The sequence below is a fragment of the Pseudochaenichthys georgianus genome, chromosome 12 (genome assembly GCF_902827115.2).
Source record: "Pseudochaenichthys georgianus chromosome 12, fPseGeo1.2, whole genome shotgun sequence".
In the NCBI taxonomy this organism is placed as follows: domain Eukaryota; kingdom Metazoa; phylum Chordata; class Actinopteri; order Perciformes; family Channichthyidae; genus Pseudochaenichthys; species Pseudochaenichthys georgianus.
This window is the reverse complement of record NC_047514.1, coordinates 8079949-8107450: the sequence shown is the minus strand read 5'-3', so window position 1 is coordinate 8107450 and position 27502 is coordinate 8079949. Positions and strand designations below refer to the sequence as shown.

General features: G+C 40.8%; 1 protein-coding gene across 1 annotated transcript in view; it reads right to left on the bottom strand.

Moving 5' to 3' along the window:
• Positions 1-751: 751 nt before the first annotated feature.
• Positions 752-27502, bottom strand: part of il11ra (interleukin 11 receptor subunit alpha) — a 51787-nt gene continuing 25036 nt past the window's right edge. The window contains exons 2-12 of the mRNA XM_034096575.1: positions 16295-16391; positions 11837-11903; positions 10419-10585; positions 9665-9785; positions 8885-9045; positions 6304-6467; positions 5606-5750; positions 5137-5229; positions 2319-2424; positions 2083-2162; positions 752-1372 (exon numbers count right to left, since the gene is read on the bottom strand). Coding sequence (XP_033952466.1) covers positions 2084-2162; positions 2319-2424; positions 5137-5229; positions 5606-5750; positions 6304-6467; positions 8885-9045; positions 9665-9785; positions 10419-10585; positions 11837-11903; positions 16295-16391 — 1200 coding nt within the window. The 3' untranslated portion in view covers positions 752-1372; position 2083. The remainder of the gene's footprint in view (positions 1373-2082; positions 2163-2318; positions 2425-5136; positions 5230-5605; positions 5751-6303; positions 6468-8884; positions 9046-9664; positions 9786-10418; positions 10586-11836; positions 11904-16294; positions 16392-27502) is intronic.

Here is a 27502-nt window from a genome sequence, read left to right as displayed (position 1 = left end):
GCATTCACATGACTAACGAAACAGCTCTGTGTTGCCCTTGCAGTTGTGTTTCTATGGAGAAAGCAGTTTTCACCCGACTATACGGAAGCGCTACCATCGGCGTATCATATCGCTCAAAATTGTCTTCAAACGATGCGCTCAATGTAAAATGATTTCCACTTTAGACCTAGTTACCTGACCTTTCGACGCGCAACAAATCACATCAAGCTAGCAGGAAACAATACATACAAAACTGAACTGACTGTTTACGGCAATTTGTGTATATATATATATATACATACATATTTGCACACATATTTGATATACATTTCTTTTATATTCGGGATTGTGGGAAACGGTATTTCGATCTCTGTCTGTACACAGAAAGATTGACAATAAAGTTGACTTTGAAGTCTCTGCACACAGAGAGCAAATCACGTATCATGTGAATGCAGCTTAATATGACAAAAGAAAGGACAAGTGGATATTCATTTTCTTTAAATATATTCTATCTAGCCAAGTATCTGTGTATTGTCATAATGCTGGTGGTTTGTGAAGGCCAGTCTCTCTTCTCTTAACTTTTCCATGTGTGTGTTCTGTTCACACACAGTCAGTAACCATGGACACAAAGAGGTTTCAGAAGAACACCTGTAGACATCAGGCAATGAAACAATCGTGCAACATGTAGTCACTTGTCATAAATGAAATGAATTCTGGACAAGCAAACCCCGCCCCCCCTGGATATTATTCCCCATGCCCCCCCCCCCCCCCAGCTGAGACCATTAATGTCCCGATCTGCTGCTTTGGCATCAGATGCACACACTGGCGTTACTCTTCCTTCACAGCATTGAGTCAGTCGATGTCATAAAAAAATGAATGAATGTGAGGAGTTCTGGTTGATGGGAGAAAGGAAAATTGTCAAAGAAAAAGAAATCTCCCCCTTCCCTAAAAAAGAAACCCTATGTTCTCCTTTTTCGGCAGCTGCACTTCCTGTGGTTACGTGTTGCTTAAAGAGTTCAGAAACATGGCTCCTCTCAAATGGGGAGGGGTCAGTCACCTGGAGCAGCAATGGAGGTGGGTGAAATCAAATGTCCTGATGCAGTGTCGCTCCTCAAATAGAGTAGGGTCTGTTTTCCCTGTCTGCCGATGCATTGTGGGTAGTTGAGTTTTGATGTGACAACTGAATATGTCCAGGGAAATCTTACCCTTCAGTCAGCTTGCTGTGTAGCTTTACCCTACTCCACAAAGTCCCTTGTTCATCCATGTCCTTGTTGGATCCTGGCTGATGCATTCTGGTTAATGTAGTTCAATATGGACAATCAGCTTGCTGCATCGGTAAAGGCAGACACTGATTCTTCGACAGGCTGACAAGGAGAAGATGCTGGAAATCAACCTGAGAAGAGAGAGAGAGAGAGAGAGAGAGAGAGAGAGAGAGAGAGAGAGAGAGAGAGAGAGGGAGAGGGAGAGGGAGAGGGAGAAGATGAAAAAAAGGAGAAAATCAATTGAGGTAAAAGAAAAAAGAGGTTTGGAAAAACATATAAGAGAGATGTATTTTTAAAAAAATAAGATGTGACAGAGAGAAAAAGGCAACTTTAAAAACATGCATAAATCACAATATAATTAAGCACTGCCTTGACATTTCAGATATAAATAACAGAGATGAATGAAATATATGCAGGCATACTTTCAGGGTTATAATCTGTGTGTGTGTGTGTGTGTGTGTGTGTTATAATCACATGTTGGCTGACTATATGAAGGACTGAATGTTGTTTATAGCAGCACTTTGAAGCGTCTCAGTTCGTACTAAGGCAGAGCTTTCTAACTCCCATTTGAGGGCATCTCGTGGCACTAATATAAATCTGAAAGTGACACTTAATTAGAATTTAATTAGCTTTGCTGCAGAGGCTGCTTGCCATCCAGAGCTCTAAAACGGTGTGCCAAACAAACTGAACTAAGAACATACAGTGTGTGCCCGTACGATGAGAACCAAACATATTCACAGCAGACAACGAGACAAGTGTGAGAGGGACATTTCCTCTCCAAACTCGAGTCAAAACACAAAACTACAAGCTCAAAACGATCATTGTTTGTGTAGTGGCTCACATTAGATTGGCATGGACTTCATCTTGACCGTAGAGGAGAGTTGCTGTTTGGTCACGTGGTTACGCCGCCTCTGCCTTACCCTAGAAACACACAACAATAGGTTAGAAGAGACTAAATAAACGTAAAAGTGTCATACACATACAAAGAAATAGAGTAAGACCACACAGCTGTGGCCTGTGGGATACGTGTGTGTGTGTGTGTGTGTGTGTGTGTGTGTGTGTGTGTGTGGGTCTTACCACACGACAAAGATGAGGGAAAGGACGGTGGTGAGGATGACCACGGAGAACAAAACCAGCAGAATCACCAAACCCAAATTACCTTCGTCCTCGGGACTCACAGAGGCTGAATGGAGAAAAGAGGGGGGGGGCGGGACAGGGGGGGTCAGCAAAACAAGGGAGGGAGATAGAGAGAAAGTGAAAGTAAAGAAGGGGAGAGCTGACTCAAAGAAGGAATTTTTAAAGTAACTCAAGACGGGAAAACAAATCTAGTTTAGGACAGCTTTTAAAGGGGTCCTATTATGCTAATGTTCTGGTTCATATTGGTATTTCGGGGGGGGGGGGGTTGGGAGAGAAACTTTGCAAAGATGTCACTTTGGGATTTGAGCCCATTCTCAAATCCCAAAGTGCATGCGCAGTTCGTACGTGCTCGGCTGAAGTCTTTGCGGTGTCTGGTTCCAGTGCAACACATGGCCAACACGCAGGACAACACGCCGACGCAACAGCGTGAGCAGAGATAGACTGCGCAAAATGTACAGATAGCAGGAGACAGAGGACAGCCACGGTCAGATAGCAGGAGACAGAGGACAGCCATGGTCAGATAGCAGGAGACAGAGGACAGCCACGGTCAGATAGCAGGAGACAGAGGACAGCCATGGTCAGATAGGAAAACATTCAGGAGCTATCTGGATCAGTCTTATGCGACAATGGAAACTGAACTAAAGAGAACATTTGAAACTTTAGCAGTCTGCGTGATCTGCCTGCAGGGAGGGGCGGGCCGGCCCTGCGAGTAAAGTAACGAGTAAAGGAACGAGTTACTTTATGTAGAGAGTAACGAAGTAGTGTAATATATTACTTTTTTAAAAGTAATATGTAATATATTACTTTTTTTTAGTAACGACCCCATCTCTGGTGACAGTAAATACTATTTTCACAAAGGAGAGCGTTCCCCTTTCCCTCATGTCTGTACATCTATTGGACTCCAGGAGACAACAAAGTAACTGGGCAACGGGGAAATATTTTGTAGATGAAACACAGGATTATGCTTTAAAGCATGTTCCTCTCAGTGAAAACAACATTTCAAATTAAACATTTTCCAACGAAATAGGGATGCAAAAAAGGGCACATTTGAATAAGCTGCAGTCCACTCATGTCTGGTTTTTCGTCTTTTGTCGCAAAACTATAGATGTATAAAAAAAATGTATTTCATATTTTTGTTGCCTCTGAGAAAAAATAGCAGTTTGTGTGTGCTTCTAGATTGAATGACTCTCAGTTCGTTTGAAATGTGCCATAATGTAGCGTTCACACAAACATGCATTAATCGCTCTGAGAGGAGTAAACAACTCTCGTTCACACACACAAAGAAGACTAAAACAAAATCAAAGCACCGCCACACATTAACGATAAAATGTGCAAAAAAACACACAAAGATGTATGAGCACATCTGTACATGACGGTGGAAACCCACACACACACACACACACACACACACACACACACACACACACACACACACACACACACACACACACACACACACACACACACACACACACACACACACACACACACACACACACACACACACACACACACACACACACACACACACACACACACACACACACACACACACACACACACACACACACACACACACACACACACACACCACTTCAGGGGACATTACATTGACTTACATGCATTTCCTGGAGACTTATCCTAACCTTAACCATAACCAACACATGCCTAACCCTTACCCTTACTCTTACCCTAATCCTAAACCTAACCAAGTCTTCACCCTAAAATTAATTATCCCCCTCATGGGGACCTCCAATTTGTCCCCATAAGGGAGGCGAGTCCCCACACGTGACTGTGTAAACAGATTTAGGTCCCCACAAGTATAGTAATGCTAGGCCACACACACACACACACACACACACACACACACACACACACACACACACACACACACACACACACACACACACACACACACACACACACACACACACACACACACACACACACACACACACACACACACACACACACACACACACACACACACACACACACACACACACACACACACACACACACACACACACACACACACACACAGACAGACAGACAGACAGACAGACAGACAGACAGACAGACAGACAGACAGACAGACAGACAGACAGACAGACAGACAGACAGACATGCACACACGCACGCACACACGCACGCACACAAAGAAGACATCTAGTTCACAGCTGAACATCTTCAACGCCTCTCCTGGCAAAACGTGTCTATTTCCATCCTTGCGCGTACTTGTGTGTTTCCTGCATGTGTATATTTTAGACGTGCATGTCGTCTGTGCCCATTTATATGTGAGCTGCTGTGTACTTAAGTGTTCATCCAAGGCCCAGAGAACATGACACCCTGCAGGTACAATTCACTGCAGGTGTGTCATTTGGAGCTTGTTCTGCTCTATCTGGGTATGAGGGTAAATAGTGCCTTGTTGCAGCATTAATGAGTGACAGGGTTCTTGTAGGTGCCAAATAAAGGGAAGAAACACACTCGCCTGCTGTTTGACTAGCTATGATTCACATACAACCCAAACAGTTGGATCAGCTTGACTGTGGTAATGAATTCACTTTAATAACATAATGGATGTTTTTCTTTTTGAATATAATGGTACAAGTTTAGTGGGTGCATTTCATTTCAGTGTCAAACGCTTAAGTCTACATTGCGGGGGAAAAAATACGGTATTTTGTGCTGCAATCAAACACATACAGTGAATATAAACATCCCAAATGCAATGTTGTAATTATCATTTTAAATGACTTACGGTCTGTTTTCGTAGTGGAGGTTTCGGGTTTGGTGTCGATGGGAAAGAAATCATCTGGAAATGTGTCGTCTGGCGGGAACACCTCTGTCGGGTCTGGGGAGGACACACACACACACACACACACACACACACACACACACACACACACACACACACACACACACACACACACACACACACACACACACACACACACACACACACACACACACACACACACACACACACACACACACACACACACACACACACACACACACACACACACACACACACACACACACACACACACACCACACACACACACACACACACACACACACACACACACACACACACACACACACACACACACACACACACACACTGAATATGCGTTTAGTAGAAAGCCGTAGGAAGTAAGATGCCTAAGTGATGTTGTGTAAGGATGTAAAGAGTCCTCAGTGATGCATGTTGAGATCTTTCGTACCTTCCCACGGCCTGCAGAGAGAAACGGCCGTCCATTCACTCCACAGGCTCTCATTGTCCGGCTCGTCCCGCGCACGGACCTGGACTTCATGGAGGCGACCGGCCAGGACATCCAATATCACCACTGAACTCCGCTCGGAGAGAACCTAAAAGATTGAGAAAGAGACAGGACAGGGAATAGTTCTGGGCATTATTATGGGTTCCGAATGAATTTGACGAACACTCACTACATACATGCCAGGGGAATGTAAGGGGCTCTATTATCGACATGTTCAGGCTCATATTTTATATTTTGTGCCTCTACTGTGACATGTTTACATACTTTAAGGTTCAAAAAGGTCTTTATTTTCCTCATACTGCCTGTGCTGCAGAACTTATTTTCACCCTCTGTCTGAAACCAGAGCCCAGTCTGCTGTGATTGGTTAGCTGGGTGTTATATACAGTAGTTATGTAGACAACAAAAGGGGTGGGAGAGAAACTACCTCTGGCACTAAAACCTATATAACACACAACAGGGCTTTAGGGCCCCTTTATACAAAAGTTTGTTTGGACCAATCACAGTGAAGAAAATAAAGATAGTTTCAATTGCTAGTATAATGTGATAAACTACAATTTAATTCCTTTTAATAAAGTATGTACATTTTTGACAGGATGCAAAAGTCATATCAGGATGAACAATACAAACGAGTGCTTACTGACCTCTGACCAGTACAAGGAGCCCTCTGGCCTGTATCTGATATGAAACAGGAGGGGGTAACCAAGGCTCTGCGGCCAGGAGGAGGGAAGCTCCCACGAGATGTTCAACCTCTTTGGAAAGCCTTCTAACTCGTTCACCAACACCGACTGTGGAGGGTTAGGTTTCACTGCAAGGGAAGACAGAAGGTAGGGTGCAGCCGATGGTTAGTTAAAAAGAAGCTAAACATCATATCAAGTCAAACATGAGAATGGAACGAAAGTATAAATAAAGTATGAATGACCTATCTTTGCAGCTGTGGGAGATGCATAGAGAATCAACCTGAAAATGCGCTATGACCGTGTCACCTTGTTTATCATAGAAACTATCCATTAATTCTCTGAATCTTGTCCCACGCACTCATGTCTCTTAATGTTATAAAGTGCACTCTGACATAAAGTCTGCAGAGGTTGTGAAAATCCTTGGGCATTATTCAATTGGCACACCAGCCTCTATAAAGACTCAAGGATGCTGTGAATGCCTCGAGAGCAACATGAACGTCACACACGCAAAACAAGATCATTGAGGTCGTTATATGAGTAACAAAAGGGAAAGGTCACAAAACCCATTAGAAAAAGATGTGCAGCAGTAAAGTTGTGTGTGTGTGTGTGTCTGTGTGTGTCTGTGAGTGTTGTATGAATATATATTTCCTAATGGACATAGTTTGCTTCATCCTTTTTTTTACTATATTTTGAAGGTTCCATTTTGTTGTGTTTTCATGTCTTGCCCTCTGCCTGACTGACAGGTGTTTTAAAGAAATACAATTGTTCTAACAAGTTGCACCTGCTGGATGTATTGCATGTCTTCACAGCAGCAGCATTGTGCTCAGGGAACCTGAAAAGACTTTGATAAAAGTGATAATGAGGTCAAAAAGAGCTGCCTGGACCGCAGTGAAGCCAACGCTATTAAACGTCACTGACTACGTAACTGTTGGGTTTCTGCTATTAAGCAAAAAAAGATACACGAGAACAACAGAAAATATTCCATGATGGGTCATAGCGTTAGATCCTTAGATTTGTATAGTTTTATGTTGCCGATTGGTTATGAAAGTCAATCGACTCGTGTGCCTGAACTCGATTTTTTTACTGAAGCTACAATGCCAGTGTGTGACCGTTTCTCAATGTCGAGTACACATGCTGCAGAGCCACTATTTCAAGTATACTACGTCATCGAGTGGCGCCGAAGGACTGTTTAAATGCATGTTAAATGCCCAGCATTCGGCGCCACTCGATGACGTAGTATACTTGAAATAGTGGCTCTGCAGCAGGTGTACTCGACATTGAGAAACGGCCCCTGTCTATACCTCGCGTTCTTTTTAAACTAAATTCACCAGTAGGTGTAAAATGGGACAACTAAAGACAATTGCAGACGCACATTGAATATCCAGGGATTGACCTTACAGACAGAACTGCTGAACAATTTGGCCACAGTTTATAACATTGATCATGAAGGTAACTTAAAGGTCCCCTATTATACTGTTTTTCATCAATATATAACAGGTCTCAGATATATACAAACCTGTCTCTGAAGTCTTTGGCTCCAAACACCAAACAGATCATTGCAGCATCCCATAATCCCCTCTGTTTCAGCCCTGTTTCAAAAGTGCTGATTCTCTGTCTGTTACTTTAGATGAAAATAAGGAGCCCCTCCCCACGCCCCTCTGTGACCTCATTCACACCAACGCAACTCCGGTTCAAGCTCCGTGCTAGAGCTTTTCAGGTTCAGAACCGGTTCTTCGGTTTAGCTCCGGCTCTTTTCACACAGCCCAGAGTCCGACTGGTGCTGCGTCATTGCGTCATCGTTTGCGTCATGACGTAACCGTTTGCGTGCCTGCTTCATAAAGCCAACCCGCGCGCAAACCCCTCACAGCTGACACCGACAACAACAACAATGGCCGATTGTGCTCCAGCTTCCTCTGCACCTCTTCGGAAGACCAGATTCCCAGTAGCTGGTCTCTTCAGTGGACCACTGCTGCTTGTTAAGTTTCTCCATCGTTGTGTACAAACTGGATAAAACGCGGGCTTTTTGTTGTTGTTCAGGAGTTGATCCCACCCCTGCCCCCGCCTCGACGTAAGCGTGACGTATGTGGTGCTTTTGCTCTGGCCGGACAATTTTTTGGTGCTCGAAATGAACCGGATTCCGGAGCTAAGAGGCTGCTACGCTGCGGTGTGAACAGGAAAACCTTTAGATTTGGTTAAAAAGAACACAATGGCGCTCTAGGAGGAGATTCAGGTGATAAGGTGTGGGGGGTACCTTGGTTGGTGATTGGCTAATGGTTACACAAGACAACACATCGCTATGACATCATAAAGTGGGCAAAATCTGATCAGCTCATTTTCAGACAGGTTTTTGTATAAATGGATCAGGACAAAAAGTGAGCGAATCTTTTTTCCTGAAACTTTCAGATCTCTTTACACAGAGACATGTTGATGTATAAAAGACATGAAAAAGTGGATTTTGCACAATAGGTGACCTTTAAGTGCTTCAGAGATATACAATCGTCATACACATTTCTCATTCAAACGGTGTGTTCAACAGCGAACTTACATAGCTTATGTAAACGCATCCGGGCATATGTTGTCTCGGACCCGAGGGCGTTGGTCTCCTGGACGCTCAGGGTTTGGCTGTAGCTCCAGTAGGCAGGAAGAACTATATCACAGTGCTTCTGAGAGACGTCCACAACGCATGTCCTCGACTCCTGACCCGTCCTTTAAAACAAAAACGTTTAAGTGTTGCGCTCTCTTTTTGAAGGACAATTTAAACGTATATAAAAAAGACCATATCAATCATATATAAATGACTCAAACCCGTGTTACCTTGAATTTAAGAAAAGTGCATGTGTTTGGAAAGTTAGGAAACGGCTTGAGTTGTGTGTGGGTTTCAAAATGGATGTTTTAAATGATTGTGTTCTTTGTTAAACATGGCTGCAATTTACCTAAATTCATCAACAATAATACCCATTTTTGAATTCTTGAAGAACAGTTTTTTTCAAGAATTCTTCACAGGGTGAGTAGTTGATGTACCCTTATTTTTTTGGGTGATGTATTTCATTAAGTGTATTCTGGAAACTGTAAAGAAAGAAAATGTATAACTAAGATGTCGCCACAGCTGAATGCTAAATGCAATGCTACTTCAGTTTCTTCAGTCACAACGTAAAAAAAAGAGATGTAATGTGTTGTGGTTAACATTTTCCACTGAGTGCCACGGCTCGCTGTAAATGCGCTTCATTCAAAATTCAACTCTGTGGCACACGCACTATATTTAGTTAGTTCCTAGTCCATTCTGAGAGTGACCTTGGGCGTTGCTGTGTGACTTGCATTAACTCACACTTTCAAGAGGATGGCATTGTACTGGGCTGGCAGGAAGGTCTTCACTGATTCCACCCAGGAGCAGCGAACATGCGTGTGATTGGGCACTTGACAGGAAATGTTTAGCGAACCGGGGCGGTCTGGGAAACAGGAATCAAACAGAGTTCAATATCAGGACATAAAGAGCGTTTTCTGGTGTAATAATTGAAGTATGTCTTGTCTTTAGGTGGAAAACAAAGTGCTCTATGCTCTGGTGTCACTATCATGAACCAAAATATCTGAGCAGAGGCTTGGACAGCACCATGGAAAACTCTCCGTCCCTCCAAAGGAAGGCCACTTAGGGAAACGCTTCCTGTTTGAGACAGTTACAGGAAGTGGAAGGCTTTGTCTATTTGACGGCTGATAAGACCCGTTTCCTCTGAGGAGCAGTAGCGCTGTTCTGATCATCCCCGTTGAAATGGGATCTAGTAGTAGTAGACGGAAGGCCATCATTTATAAAATGTTTAGAAAAGAAAATAATTATTTAAAAAAAAGGGGAGGAATATAGAGATGAAAGGAACCTAGAGGTTGAGGTGAACTTACAAGAGATGAAAATGAGGAGAAACAGATAATTATTTTCTGCTTTTAGGTTCAAATATTCAAAGTGAACTTTCTTTTTCCAAAGCTAAGGTTCCATAGTGGGAGACTAAAAGCATAGCAGAGCTGTTAAAAAAGCAATAACTCCTAAATTAGGCGTGGAGAGTCAGGACAAGTCCCAACTCAACAACACTTACGGCCCAGCCTGAGTTTGACAGAGTGGAGGAGGAGCCCGCCGTTGTCATAGCAGCTGTAGTTGCCTTGCGCTGATAGGTCGACGTGCAGCAGGACTAAAGTTCCGTCAGATGTGACTTTGTGCCACGGCAACACGGCGCTGTTGTTGTGATGCCAAACCACAGGTGTCCTGGTAGGGAACACAATACACTTATTTATAACTAGTTTTTATGCTTGTGAGGACTCAGTAACCCGTAAGCCTTGTCATATAAGTCCTTCCTGCATATATAAGTCCTTCCTGCGTATCACAACACTTTTTTTAAACGAAACAGCTGGTAATATTGTACGTATCATGACCAATAACAGACTAAAAGTATAACTGTTAGTACATTAGTCAATCTAACAATCAACAATAAAAGAGCTATTGCACATTATACCTACCTGTTTTGACTGGCAAATAAAACAAAAATAAATACTCACTTATGTTTGTAGCACTTATAAAGGTCTGGCTAATTCAAATAAATAAAAATCTATTAACAGCTTATGTTAGATTGTTGCTATTTTTAGTGTGTATCTTCATGGTTGATTGCAGCTATTATAAGTCATGTTGGCTAAATAGAATGTGATGAAATAAAGAAATCAGACTTCGGCTACAGGCAATACCCGTTTCAGATTTGCTGAGTTCGACATTGAGATAGTACTTGTGTTTATTTGACTATATCGAGTTTTATTGTGTCTTTAAGTCGGTAGTGGGCCGCCAAAAGACGTGTGGATTTGAAAGCTGTGATTTCTTTGAATAAACCAGCTGTGAGGAGCTACATTGGGTCTTCATTGAGTCAGAGCTTGTATTCGCTCCTAAGTGACCTTAGGACAATGTACTTTTGATAAACTGCCACTACAACTTCTATTTTACGTGTACCAATCTTATTTGTGTTTTATTTTATTTAAAAAGATATGCTCCATTGGCTCTCTCTCAAATCTGATTATGTACCCTTATTGCACCTGATTTAGCAATGCAGGCACTGTGTAACCCTTTGTATTACAATAATGTATCTTCTTTGCCTTGAAAACTAAAACATTGACTTTCAGGCCACCTACAGAATGGAGGAGTTGTTCTATTATTCTGTCAGTTATCTTAAGGAAGGTAAGTAAAGCGAAATGCATACTTGAGTATATGAATACAGCGGGATGGCTTTAGAATGCATTCTATTCATTTGTCTTCAATGGATACCACTGCAACTTTTATGATAAATGTGTTATTGTGATTACTGGAATGAGAACAAAATGCTGCCCTGACAGGCGGAGCTACCCCGTTTCTTTTTTTGGCTAATAGAAGAAAACCTTTGAACTCCCACATGAATGTGCCGGAAAAATGTCTTTGTCATTAGAAGACAAAGAAACCCAACTCTAATTCAAACGAGGAAATAGTTCTCTTTCTTACCTGATTTGTGACTTCCTGCATGCCAGTGTCACATTCGACTCCAAGAGCGCATACTGAACGCCTGACACTGTAAACAAAGACATCACATAAAATATTAAAGCCTGTGTTCGTCTGGCTTACAGCATGTGCACATTGCAAAATCTGACATACCATGTGTCTGCATTGACTCTATCAATGTGAGTTACAGTAAGAGACAGAAGCACAATAACATGACCATACAAGGTTTAGGATCCTGAGGACTGAGGAGGCTTTGGCGCACAGCATGAAGAGTCTCCAGTGTTTCCTTTTTCTGGAAATGTTTCTTATCACTAGTCAAATAATATTACTCAGTTAATAGTGCTGATCCCACTGACAAATGACACCAATTTGGCCAACTTTGAGCTGCTTTCTAATTATTGTCTTAATGTGCTTTTGGACAAAAAGACAAATTATGTGACAAAATACTTTTCACGACCATCCTCTGCTCCAAGCCTTTACTTCACAAAGTCCAAACTGAACATGTGACTGGCGTGCTTTGGGCTTTGGAGGACTTCACAAGTACTCTATTCCTCAAAATATCAATACAAAAGCAGAGGCAAGACATATTTCCCACCCTCATATGAAGTCGAACCTTTGACATGTGTAGGGCTGTGTATTGGAAAGACACCATATGTATCATGATTTAATATATTGAGGTATATTGTGATTCTGTAAGCATGGCGATCTATTGCGGTTTTTAAAATCTTTTTTTAGAAAAACTGACATGGTATAAAGAACACATCATTTTAGGCATAAAACCCACGTAAAAATAACTTTACATTTTCATTCAAACATATAACAAAGAACATTAAGTATTGACTGAGTTCATCCTGGCTGTTATTACAATTTAAAGTTAATTAAGTGTTTTTGAGAAACCATTACAAGACCTCAAAAAACTAAATATTGCGATTCAATAGATGTTTTCGAACGCTCCAAAGAATTTGATTAACCTGTGGATCTGGAAGCAGTTTGCTTATACACATGTTCACCTTTTTAATTATGTCTACACTGTCTAGCCATGCAAACAGCTTTGGTTTCATGTGCTGCGGTTGAAAAACATCCATCTCTGGGTTTTCTGTCTCCACCCTTATAGGATGTGGGTGAGTAGAATTTAGTTTATGGTGTTCACAAAATATAATTTAGCAATTTCAACGGGGACTATGTCATGATTTCCCACCACACCTATAGCTACATTGCTACTCACACTTGTAACTGGAACTATATTAGCAGCAATGTAATCTAAAGTAAGTATCCAATAATGTGAAATCAGAGGCAATGTAAGGTCAGCGCTTGATTTACTCAATACAACGTCCATTGGTGCCAAAAGGATGATTTAGAAGCGGCTAAAGTATAAACTTGACATCATGCAACTTGGAAGGTAGTGTTGATGTGCTGCAATACTAAGTGCAGTGTATACCTGAGCAAATATTTGCGGTGACTGAAGTAATTTGCCAGATTGATACTCTATCTGCAGCGTGTGTGTGTGTGTGTGTGTGTGTGTGTGTGTGTGTTTATAGCTTGGCTCCATAATATGAAAGCTGGCATTTACAGTAGATGTGGAGTGGAAAAACATCACTTTGACTGCCAGCCTGCCACGCGCACACCTTCGCTAATTCTCAACCTCAATCACTCAGGCATGCTCACTCCCTGCTGGCCTCTGCTCCCTAAGTAACAAACAAGTTGTCCCGCGTTTGAGTTTTGTTTTTCCTTCTTAATCTTTAAAAAACAAATGTATGTTTAGGTCACAAGTTTAACTGGCATTGAATCGCGAAGGATACAACCTAAATCATTCATTTGGTTCTAAAAAAGGTATTTTCTGGTCACTTCAAACCAGACACGTGAAGCTTTTTGGAGATGTTGTTTTTTAATTTGCTGTATTGGTATATCTATGTTAGTTTTCCCTATTGAAATAACCTCATGTGTCCTTCAGGGACCAACTAAGTTCATCTTAAATTAAATGTTACACATACTCAAGTTGGAGGTTGCACTGAAGGCCTTTTCAATACTTGGTTTAACTCACACCTAGCTTGCTTTCCTTCTGTTATTCTAGTGGCTGCGCAAAATGAAACAGCTGGGGAAAGAGCAGCGAAGTGCTCCACTGTGATTTTGTGGCTACATTCGTGTGTTTCAGTGGAGGAGACGCAAAGAAAGGAGGATAATGAAAGCTACTGAGAGTTTTTTGTTTTAATAAGCAAATGAAAGCCTGTTCCTTCTGCTGCAGTGTGTACGGGAAACAATTTGTCATATGTAACACGAGGCATGGTTAATAAAACTGAGCTACTAAGACAGCGGTTATTTATTGGACACAGCGTTTTGGATTGCTCATTTTGCCAATTGAGATACACCAAGCAAGCTGTCATTTATCCGACCTTTCACCAGAGCAGGACATGGGTTCTCTCCCTCCGCTCTGTCAGTAAATGTAAGATGCCTTCGTCCAAACTGATTCATATATATGTATGTAAACCAATTTATTAACATTGTTTTATATAGATAATAAATATATATAGTAGGCAAATGTAAACAGTATAACATAATATTTCATCAGGTATGAACATACCATTAGATTTTCCATTAAATGTAAGTAAAATTGTTTTTGTATTGTGTCTCAAATGTATCCTAAGAAGAAAGGAAATCAGAATCGGACAAAATCTCTATCAAAAACTCACAAAAAGATCTATAGTTTACCAGTAAAAGTTGTAATTCAAGCTTTTGAAATGCACATTAGTCGGTAAACCTTTTCTGTTGTTTGTTTAGAAGACACTTTTGTTTATGGCCCTTGCAGTTTGGAAACTGTGCTTTGAAATAGCAAGTTTAACAACTTTTTGCAGTGTTCTCACAACCAGGCAACAACAGAGGGTCAATGTTCAAAATAAACGAATTCCTCCTTAAATGTAAAATAAAATATAATCTTCCTCTGTCTCTGTTTTTATTGTTTCTCCCTGTGTCAATCTTTCCATCCATCTCAGTTTCAACCAGATTTTCTTTACACACACACCTTGGTGCAGTGCAAATGGTTGGCTGGTCTGAATGTGTGTATTCATGTTTTATTGGCAGTGAAGTACATTATTCCCCAAACCCGCAGCGTTCCACTCATATCTGATTCTGCCTCTGGCAACACGGCCCGGCCCGGCCCAGACGCGCACACACACACACACACACACACACACACACACACACACACACACACACACACACACACACACACACACACACACACACACACACACACACACACACACACACACACACACACACACACACACACACACACACACACACACACACACACACACACACACACACACACACACACACACACACACACACACACACACACACACAAAACCACACACTTGTGACATTGAGAACCGAAGGCAGGGTGGACCCAGAAAGTGCAAGCTGGACGAAACTCAGTACTTTCTAAACAATAAGAAAGGACCCTGGAGCCCCAGTAGGGTACAATTAATGGGAAGGGAAAATTCTGACATTTTTAACCTAAGGGGCCACGGGTGACTGTCCTCATTGTTACCATGATATAAAGAGATGCAGTAATGAAGAGCGTTTAATACAAAGAGGGAAATACAGTCTTCAGAGAGAGAGAAATAAAAAAAGATTTCTTAATGCCAAACAGATCCCTCAAGAGCTTTGTGAAAAAAAAAAGATTCTTCTAACAATAGGATTATTGTTTGCAGAGTAAAAGGTTTACATTTAAATTGGACAGAGACAGAACCGTGAAAAGAAACAACAATGTGTTTAAACAAAAAAATCGTCTTGGATTTATGACATTTTATATGCGTTTCCTCCCTCTTTTCTTCAGCAGTAGCTTTAGGTCCCACAAGTACTTTGTGTTAGGGATTAATTTTGTCTTTACTTAAGATATTTGACCTTTCGGCCTGTTGACATTTACGACGAAGCCTAAGTCTGTTATCTGTCTTAGGGAATGGGAAGTCTCAGCTATTGCTGCCATTATCAGTTTTATGACCGGTCAACTCTCGGTCACAGAGCCATAGAGTCAAATAAGTGATTCAGTGTCTCCAGGTGTTCACGTATACCTTCCCTCAATATGTGGGTTGACTCTTAGTGAAGCTGGTTAAAAGGTCTATCAAGAGATAGGCTGATCAGAATTGACATGACAACGCTCCCGTGCAGTCAGAACCTTTGGCTGCTGTGACTTGTGATATGAATTCTCCGGCCGATGCTTGTAATAAACTACCAGTGTTTGACATCAGAACTCCTGCTCGTCCTGTGTCTCCTTCATGAGTCGGTGACTCCCACTGCAGTGCTACACAGAAGTTCCCCTTACACTTTGAGTTAAGATAAGTGCCCAAAATAGTTCCCCAAAAGGAATCCGTGCCTGATTCTTAACAGCATGTGTGTTTCTCTATGTGTTTTAAATCTGTCCTTGGGAAAATGGCGTTCTGCTTGGTGTGCATGCATTACCTTCATCAAGTTGGATCTGAGCACGAATGGGACGCAGCGACCAAGATAAAAACCAGATGACTGTCAGACACACAGGGCTGGACAAAAGGCCTGGCATCTAGAGAGAGAAAGAAAGAGGGAGGAAATGATTAAGAGTTATTTTCAAGCCTAAAAGGTTTGGCAGTAAGTAAGCATCCACAACATCATCATTATCATCATTTGAAGCACATTTTGTACAAGTAAATGGGTACGGAAAGAACCAATGCTTGGGAAAACAGAAAGAAATGTCTCCTTTCTTCTGATCAATTTGTCCAGAAATACACAGCAATGTTAAAATAGTTTGGTAACAAGTTGCAGTTTATCATTTCACAAATCTGTCTGACTGTTCTTTATCATTGCAAATTATATTTCACATAAAGTCGAAATAAAATGCAAAGACAATGGTGTAGACAACTGGTCGCCCATATTTTTCGTAACTGACATCGTAAGTGGAAGTCTTTCTCAAAATTAAGAACACATTTAGAAGGAAATTATGTTGGAAAGGATGTTCTGTTTCCACTGGCTTTACTACTCTGACATTCTGGGAAATGTAAAGTTTTGGTTATATTTGGGCTGGAGAACCGATCCAGTTTTAGCTTTGTACCATAAATCAAATCTCAACACGACATCTAAAATAATGTGCCTGTAGAATAGATAAAAGTGTAGTTTGTTCAAATGTATTTGATAGTATGGTTGTAAGCAGGACATCTGTCATCATACATGTTATAGACCTTATCTAAATTCAATAACATTTAAAGGGGCCCTATTTTGTTCATTATCAGGTTCATATTTGTATTTGTTGCCCTTACTATGACACTGTGTTTCCATGCTTTAATGTTAAAAATGGTTTCAGTTGTCTCTTACTGCCTGTGCTGCAACACCTCTTTTCACTCTCTGTCTGAAACCAGAGCCCAGTCTGCTCTGATTGGTTAACTGGCTGGCTCTGCTGTGATTCATCCACAGCTTAAAGATATGTCGGAAATGTCCGGCCCCTTAGCCTATCATGTACAGTGTGATAAAGCACAAGCCAATAGACGCGTAAGAGTAGTGAGGTCATTAAGATACTGGAGTTAACAAAGAAGTCCAATGGAGGCGTTTCAGGTAGGGGGGAAGTGTGTGGGAGAGAAACTCCCACTGGAGAGAACTTTTAAGCCTTTGCACACCATTAACAGGCAGAAAAACCTATACAACACAAACAAATGGAAAGAACAGGAAATGCACTATACAACTGCTTGAATTAACGCACACAATGTTCAAATATTGCTTACTGCACACATTTCATATTCTATAATTCACTGTATTCTATTTTGCTGTAAATTACTGCTTTATTTTATTGCGATCTAACTATATATTTTGTACAGTGTTCTTAATATAGCTCGCTATCTCTGTACTTTAAAAAACATATTTTATGTATGCACCACATCAAGTCAAATTCCTCGTACGTGTGAACCTACCTGGCAATAAACCCGTTTCTGATTCTTTACGCAATTACATAAAAAATGAACTGATTTGACTGGCTATATGTATTTCTATTTATAAACATATAAGTAGACAGAGAAACAAGGCATTTTTACGGATATGACACAAAAAGGAAAGGCAGACATCATGGAATAGTTCAAATACATCAGACATTTCTTCCTGAGTACAGGATACAGTATGTTTGCTGTAGCAGAAGAATGGTGGCCATGGAGTTATGGACGTATGATGTGATGCTGCTGATATTTGTATCTCCATGGGACATTCACATCAGACATTGTGTCTGTGTGAATGTGACAAAGTGTGAAAGACAATGTGGTGTATGTGTTTGTGAGCTGCTAAAGCCCAAAGTCACAAAAACAAACACGCTTATCTTATCTGTGGTGCCCTTTCTCTTTATAGAGCAGCATGTGATAAACACATCAACACTTTTAATGGCACCTCCGCAGCGAGAGATTAAAGGCCCATAAGAGGCTTTTGTTAAGTCTTTAGTGAGGTCCTTTTCCTGTTCAAATAGGACGTTATGTCATAAAACGGTGACTGACTGAAGCAATACCGAAGAACAATGTTTTTGATAATGCACTATATGGCTTTCTAGTCATTTATGGGACACAAATATAGAGAAATCGATATGACCGAAAGCCATAATAGCAATCACATGGTACCAATAGATTTTCAATAACTTTTCATAATTAATAATAGGTATACACATATTTACAAAGTTTCTGAAGCACTATTTTTTTTTAATTTAAATATGTGATTGCAGCTCATGATGGATTGGGGATTTAAAAAAAAAAAGGGACTCTGTGACAGTGACAGAGAAAGACAGAAAAGACTAGAAAAAGATCAACTACAAATACAACAAGAAGAAGGAAAGAACATTTAAAAGTGTGTGTTGGTTACGCTGAAAGCAAGGTGTTCAGCAGCATTGAAGAAAATAGTGTCTCATAGCGGTGTTGCTCTCAGACGGTTTATTATTCTGCTTCGCGTGTTGAACGGTTCAATGTCGTGTCTTTAAGAAACGGGACATTTTCTGTGGGTTGAATCTGGCACAAAGCAACGAGAACTCACTGCTTTTATTTCTCTCAATGTCAAACAGCGTTCTGCACCACAAAGAGAGAAAGGTGAATCACAGTGTCGTTACCTTACTAGACTTTGTTTCATATATTCAGTCAGTGTATATTCTGAAACTGCAAAGGTGGATGCATCAAAGAGGCTTTTGGGCTGCATTCACATTGGCGTTGAGGTGATTAACGCATGGTGGAGGTGTGTCTGTTTTTTCTGGTATTCTCCACGCACAGATGGAGAGGAGGATTGCCGGGTTCTCCGCAATTCTTCCTATTGTGGTGTTACTACAACACATTGATTCAATTTAATTTAAAATCCGGAAACGATCAACTTCTTCTGAAGATAGTTTGCCTTATTTAAGTATTTATGCTGATTTAAACGGAAAATCAACACATTGTGATAGTAGTTGTAGTTTCTTTGAACATATGCTCATACCTTAAATGTATATATTTATTTTGGGGGTTCAAGCCCTATATTTTGGTTCCCTTCCTTATACCAAAGGACTGAACAAATACGCTTTTACCTTTCAGAAGAAACATAGACTTTATAAATACCATGGATTCCCTTTTAATGATAAACACACAGTACGTAACAAACGTATGCATTAAGAGGTGTCAGAGGGAAGGGGCTGCCATAGTGAGGCGGGCTGGAGCAGTTTGGGGGTCTGTCCAGACAATGTATATTTTTGCAGTTTTTACAGTTGAAGCACAATTTGCTGACAGAAAATGATTTTATAGACAGTTTTGGAGACCCTTTGGCACTAGTGGTGTATGGAGCAGCAGATGAAAACCAAAACTCCAAAGACTGACAGCAAGTCACGCAGCACATTACTGCACTTTGAGGATGTATAGCGTCTCTGGTGGTCAGACAGAGTCTCAAAGAAAAGTTGACTGTGAGTTTCATTAGCTGAGCTCATAAATAGTGAAAGACAGCTAGAAACAAAAGAATGGAACACATATGTGTTGCGCCACAATATGATGGAGGACATGTCAAATAAACAAATATGTTTATCCCGAGGTGTTGCTTTTAAATTGAACTTGCTTTGAAAACAAGAAATAGCCAAAATAAATGAAGTCAAGCATGAGAAAAAAACGTTGTCTCTGTCTCAAATCATTGTTACCTTCTGAAAGTTCTGCATTGTTAACGCCTATCAAATGCAGTTTTTTAAGACCATGACAGATTGCTTCCTTGACAGTTGTGTGTGTGATACTGGACTGCACAAATAAACTGGACTTCAAAGATTGATGAAGATGATTATCTTTGGCAGTGAAATGAAACCTGCGACCACAAGAGGCCAAACAGATCTTCTTTGTTTAAACCATGGCGTAAATATCATCAACTTTTCATCAGGGGAACAAGGTGTTAGGTCTGGCTCATCTAAGTCATGCCAATGTCTAAACAATGACGACGACATGTTTGGTGAGTTATAAACGCGTTGCTGTTGTTGATGGTGAAATAATGAGGGTGATAGTTTGACAGTTGTGGAACATAAAAAAGACGAGGATATTTGGTGTAAGCAAACAGGGACACGATCAAACTAAAGGACAATGTTGGAACCGATAACACGTTTCAAGCCAGATTAGAACAGTTTAAAAATGCTTCTATCTTCTTTTAAGGTAGATTTGTCTGCAGGATTTCTGCAAAATCAGGATTTCATAAGTGTAAAATGTATACAGTTTTACAGTTTTCAACATATTATATTCTGTCCTGCTTATTTACAGCTGCAGTGCATGTGATGTGAATGTCACCAGCTGACAGAAAGTCAACACAGACCTAAGTTGTTGCCAAGCAAAGCAATTTTGTTGAAACTCACAAAGTTGGTTTCAGACTGAGGGAGAAAAATAAAGACGTTTTTCAATATTTGAGCATGCAACAAGTTAAAATATATAATACAAGTATGAACTTTTTAAATACAGATGATCTCAAATACAAGCAACCTTATACAAACACAGTTCCATAAATCCATCTCCCTTTTTTCCCTATATGTCCTCGATATATATCTTGTTTTTTCATCATACCCACATTAATTTGCTCAGCTATTAATTCTCCACACGCGCAGTTAAAAGCTACAACGTTTGATCCCACTCAATAAAACACACCATTAACAACTTAGAGACCGTGGAAAATGTATCAAGGCCAATTTAAAAACACGCCATTTGTCAATCTTGACACTTTGGCTTGGCTTTCACAACCAAATGTAACAATTTACGAAATGGACATCCAGCACGTTACTACAGATTGATCGATGGAAAAGGAGGTGATGGAAATCATTCATTCATGTGCATCCGCCAAAAAACTGATGAAGAAAACTGAGCACTTCGGAAAGACAAAAAAGAAACGTCTACCAAGATCTTGGACGCTTTTTAGGGGAGCTGCGATGACCTCGATTACCAATAGTCTCTTATGATGTAGCAGGATAGTGTTACATTCACCACTACAGCACTGTAGCTTCACTCAGCAATTTCAAATCTCACCAACTCCTGTCTCCCTCACTTGCTTACATTCCTCTTCCTCGGTCCAGTCCTCCTTTCACGCTTTCTTAAGCTTCTGTACATTCAGTACATTCTGTACCTTAAAACCCAGGCTTATATACCGGTCAATTTGTTTGAATTTACACAGACACAGGACTTTGACCGAAACCTCCCACTCCAATCAAACTGCCAAGAAGGAGCAAACAAATATGATATGCTGTATCGTGCTGACGGCGATGCAAACTGGCACAGGTTCAATACAAAAATCGAAATGGATTTGTGCAGGCAGAGGACCAACCACTGGGATCAAGTTAACTGAGATCAGCGTCTGGCAGTCTGTCTGAGGTAAATTGTTGTAAAGCCTAAGCCTCTAAAAGCTAGGTTATTGAATTTCCTCTTAGCAAAATGCTCGGGGAAATGTTAAGATCCCACTGGTAAACATGTATGCAGGAAATATGTCAAGAGCTCTTATATTATTCTGAAAGGTTAAACGGAAGACGCGGTTCTGGTTTGCTCAACCATTGTCACGGTTGAAAGAAATAATAAAGTTTGCGTTTTTATCCGAATTACAGATAAACCATACTGTTGTTGTTTGTTGTTTTTTCCTTTCAACATATTCGGTTTATGATGCATGGGCTCTGTGGAGAATAATGTAGCTGCTTTTTCGCAACATAATATTTGCATTCTGTGTGAAAGTATTCTTGACAAAAACATTTTACTTTCACAAACAAAGTAGGGCTGCTCAATTAATCGTATTTTAATCGCGATTACGATTATGGCTTGCAACGATTACGAAAACAACGTAATCAAAATAAAACGATTATTTCTCTATTATTGTTATTACTTTTTTTTTTTTTAAATTATACTTAAAGTTCAGGGTAATCAACTGTTAAAAACATAATGTTCAAATAAAAAATCTTCAATAAATGGATGTTTTCAATGTCAATGAATAATCACATTTAATAATCACAATTACAATTATTGAACCAAATAATCGAGATTATGATTTTTGCCATAATCGAGCAGCCCTAAAACAAAGTGCCTCAAGCTAAGTTATATGTTGAGATTTCTGGCCCTTAAGCATATAGGTAACAAACTAAGAATATGTTTTGCTTCCTCTACAACATTTATCTTGTGAATAAGCAGTAAATATTTGTCCGTGAGATTTAAAATGGGTTACGGGAATATTGATTTAAGTTCTTGTCTCCAAAGTCTAGCCTCAGGGTACACCCAAAGGACACTTTTCCTTTCTGTCCACTACTTTCAGTCCATTTCGATTACTTTTTTCACACATTGACGCAGTTTTTTTTTCTCTTAGTCTAGTCTGCAGACAGTCCTTGGCTACCGTTTTCCATCCCTCTAAGGCCGGGACGTTCAGGGTTCAGTAAACATGTTTACGTCATACTTTATAATGGCTTACCCTCTTCCCTTTCCTGGTACCCCTCAGAGTAACTAGAGATGAGAAAATGCGGGCGGCATCTCCCTGCACCTTTCCTTCACTCCTGTGTAATATTTCCATTCAATCAATTAGCTCTCTCTTATCTCTACCTCCCCCTCACCATCTTTAAAGATCTGTGTTCTCCCTCCCATGCCTGTGTCTTCCTGCAGTGGCCCTCTTTATTTTCCATCTCTAATGCCACACAGTACAAAGTCCCGTAAACTAATTTTCACAAAGGTCTCCTATTCTGCTTCCCCTAACACTTGAGAACAATGCTGTTTCTTGAGGACACGCTGTTAATCTGTCCTACCAAATCCAAGCATCCTGTTTTTACTCCAGTGTCAGTTGAACTGCTTCATAAGTGTTATTTTCCAATAGTTTGAATAGTTGGTCTGTTCTTGGTAAGTATGATGGGCATGTCTAGAATGACACGTTCCACCAGAAATGGAGTAACAACAGGTAGACGGCCATGTTAAAGCTTCTTCTGATCATATTGTATCCCAAGGATATCAGCCAAAGAAAAACCAAACCTCTTAAGTCCAGTAAATGCATCAGGATCTTCCACGGGAGGCAAAGCCCTACATCACAGCCTGGGGACTTTATTTACAGGAAAACCGGAACACACATGTAGGCACTCATTTGTATCCAAACACTAAATGCAAGAACACAAATCAAAAGTTTAAATATGTGTGCAGCAGTGATGCAACTCCTTTGGTCTGATCGATACGACCAAATCCTTTGGAGATGTGAGGCAAAAACAAACAACGTTTTCTTTCGTCTTGCTGTGTGTTTTTTTGTAATTCCCGGGAATACATTTCACCACAAATTCATTGTGGGTAAATATTAAGAAAAGCAATGAAACCACTTTGATTTCATTTTCTTTCCTAAGTTAAAAGCTGGACTCAGAATAGGTCACTTTTTCACTCATTAAATGAAACATCTTCTCAATGATTCTCCTCTGATGCAAAACAAATGACAACATGACGGTTCTTTAAAAACGGTGAAGAGGGAGTTGACTCACTATCAATGTGTACAGAAACTTCCTTTGGCAGACTGGGATCTGTGCAAGCCTGATATTACCACAAACCACTTTCCTCAGCAGCTGCATGAGGTCTTTCTGAAGCTAAATGTGAAAAACCACACTTTGATCCAGTGTAAACATGCCCATAGTACCACTGAACCCTTGCGTTAGGTAGAAACTGAAAGTTTACCTTCACTTAGCCAGCTAGTATGAAAAATAAGATTTGTTTTGCACTATGGCTGCTGCCAAAAGTCAACTCACAATGGATCACTTCTCATATTTCAACAGCCTTTCTTTCCATAGGTTGTCTGCGAGTGAGGGTGTGTGTAATCGCAAGCCTATTCTGTGACTCACCCCTACCAGTCACCTTTCTTCTGTAACTCTTCCAGCAACAACCAGAATAGACAGGGGAATGTAGCCATGGATATTGTCACTTGGATGCACCCATAACCAGAGTATTCCCACATGCACACAGATTCAAAATAACAGTGGAGACCCAGCTATACTGTACACACATAACTTGAATATAAAATTGCTGCTGGTTAAGTAGTCTTGGCGAATCCACAGCAGTTACCACAACAGGAGTGATTAAAAGTAATTGTAGAAAGAGAAATTCCTGAGTGGAAAACATTCCTTTAAAAATAATGTCAAGGGTGAAAAGCCCAGACTGAAAACTCATCTCTTTCGACTCCACCTCGAGCGATAGAATGACTAACAAAGAACTGCTAACAGAGCACTTATATACTAATAAAGGACTGGCTTATCTATAGCCAGTTGAGTAGCACTTGAAATGCTTGGCTCTATGAAACCTGATGTACTTATATGATTCTGTTTTATTCAAGGTTGTGTCTTCCTGGTCGAATGTACTTATTGTAAGTCGCTTTGGATAAAAGCGTCAGCTAAATGCAATGTAATGTAATGTATCCTGACAGAAGTCAAACACTAGTTGTGTAGAGAAGCACTGGGAAAGGGAAGAATCGAAAACAGGGCCTCGGAGGAAAAGAAGAAGTGAATTATTTGTCCATGCGCAATTTAGAAGCTGATTTAAAAAGGACTGTGTAGTAAAAGGAGGTGTGTGCACACGGAGTAATCCAATTCAAAAAGGCTTCTCTTCTAACCAGTCCTCTCTGTGGCAGCATAATCCCACATGAGTCACTCACACTCTGGCATGCCACTGCACATTCAGCTTTACAAGAGACGAAGCAAGACAATGAGAGGGGAGACAGACGGAGAAAAGGGAAAATAGTGAAGGAGGCGGGGAGCAGAAGTTGGGGGGGCTTAAATACAGGGTGAAAACAACAGATGGGCAGAAATGGAATTGGGTGATAAAAAGCAGAAAAACAGGCAAAAAAAAGCAACTAAAGTTTCACTTTGTTCTGGCTGTCTCATTATCGTTGTCTGTCCACTCACACACTCACTGTTTTGCTGTCCAGTGACATAACATCATTTATTACAGGATGTCCTGCTCATGAGGAAAGGTCATTATGGGTTATGTCATAAATTAAAGATTAACCAAGACTGATCTATAATTTAGCCTGGACAATATGCTCATCAGTGTGTGTGTGTGTGTGTGTGTGTGTGTGTGTGTGTGTGTGTGTGTGTGTGTGTGTGTGTGTGTGTGTGTGTGTGATTTGTGTGTGAGATGTGTGTGAGATGTGTGTGTGTGTGTGAGATGTGTGTGTGTGTGTGATGTGTGTGTGTGTGATTTGTGTGTGTGTCATTGTGGGTACCTGGTAATAACTACACATTGAGGGATTAGCTAAGAGATACAAGCACATGTGTGTGTATGTGTGTGTGTGTGTGTGTGTGTGTGTGTGTGTGTGTGTGTGTGTGTGTGTGTGTGTGTGTGTGTGTGTGTGTGTGTGTGAGCGTGCATGCATGTGTGTGTGTGTAAGTGAGACTGTGGACTCACTGTGTGCACGTACGAGCACTGAACCAACAACAGAGGGAGCCAGGATGGTGGGTGAGAGTTACAATGGCTCTGGTGTTTAGCCAAGTCACCATGGCAACCACTGCACACACCATCAGTCTGACCTTTCGGGGCGATAACAACACTGCTGACAGACATGTGTGCCAGTGTTTTGCCAATTATATAACCAACCTACTGTGATTGCAACTCGATATTAAGGAATTTCGAACAACAAGTGAAGTTTTGATTTTAGCACTTTCCCTATTTTTCTTTCCATTACCTGAATCATCCTGTATGTAAACTGACACATGTGGATGAAAATGTGTTGAGTAGCAACAATTTATGAGAGTTTGAATCAAAGTGGGAAAAAAAGCATGCAAGACAGACAAAACCGAGACATACAGAGAGACAGATACATGCTATTAGCATCAGGCAGACAGGGGCAGAGAAAGGTGTTTAAATGAAAGTCATCTAATGTGAACAGGCTTGAGTGCACGCGAGATAAGGAAACAGTAGAAGTGGAAAAATTAGATGCTGTGTTTCTGAGGATAAGAAAAAGATTATAAGGAAGGAGAATCAGGAGCCAATTCAGTTCTGGAAACATCTGGCCAGTCAGGGATGATATACAGTCACAGAGCTATGACTGCCGGACAGGTGCCAGCCTAAAGGTCTTTTTTATTTTTAAAATAACATCACCTGCTTCTACTGGACCCATGTGTAGCCCTAACATACACATTCCAAAATGATTCCGTAAAAATGTAGAGAGACGCACACACTCTCCCCCCCTGCTAAAGTGCTTCCATTGAACTCCTTGGTTTACTTCAACGACATAGTGACATCACCATGTAACATCTATTGGCTAGCGCTCTCTCACATTGTATGTGAAAGGCTACGGGGCGGAACATCTCTAAGCGGCTGACCAAACACAACAGAGATGGCCAGGCAGCTAACCAATCAGAGCAGACTGGGCTCTGGTGTCAGACAGAGGGTGAAAAGAGGCGCTGCAGCACAGGCAGTATGAGGAAAATAAAGAGCTTTTTGAACATTAAAGCATGAAAGATGTCACAGTAGAGGAACACAATAACAATATCAACCTGGAAATGAACATAATAGGCCCCTTTAAGTTGTGTTTGTTGCGGGGAATAATGCAGAGTGAATGCATGATGGAATATTATGACACTTGCCACTGCCACAAGCAGTACTATGATGAAAACATGAAGTTGGACTTCTGCAATAGCTCCAATCTTCATAAATGAAAGCTAGACAGGCCTAATAAATACCAGTAAAAACAACTGAGAAGACTAGAGAATCTGAACAGTTAGTACTATATATCGGCTGCTGGTCGAACTGCTAGGCTTACTTCCAAATGTTGCCCTAGCCTAAACACACAAGAAGTAATGGCTGCCATGTGTGCACAGAGATAGCACCGAGCAAATTCACAGAACCAAGGCCTGAGTGTGTTTGCGCATGTTTGTGAGACAGGGAGTGAGAGAGAGAGATCGCAAGCATGACAATACTTTTCAAGTCATTATGTTGAGCAATCAGAACATGCTAATTAACTTTTTGGCTATAGCTACTGAAAGCACGATTTAACATCAACTTGTTAGTCCTTTTAAAATAAAAAATATGAAAAACCTGTACTGTGTGCAAGTGTGTGTGTGTGTGTGTGTGTGTGTGTGTGTGTGTGTGTGTGTCAGCAGTATCTTGGCCTTAGCTCTCCAACTCTGGAATTTCCTCAAGCTCGGCCGCCAGGGTAAGATGGCTACCATATGCCAGCTATTCACACACATTTATCGCACGCACACAC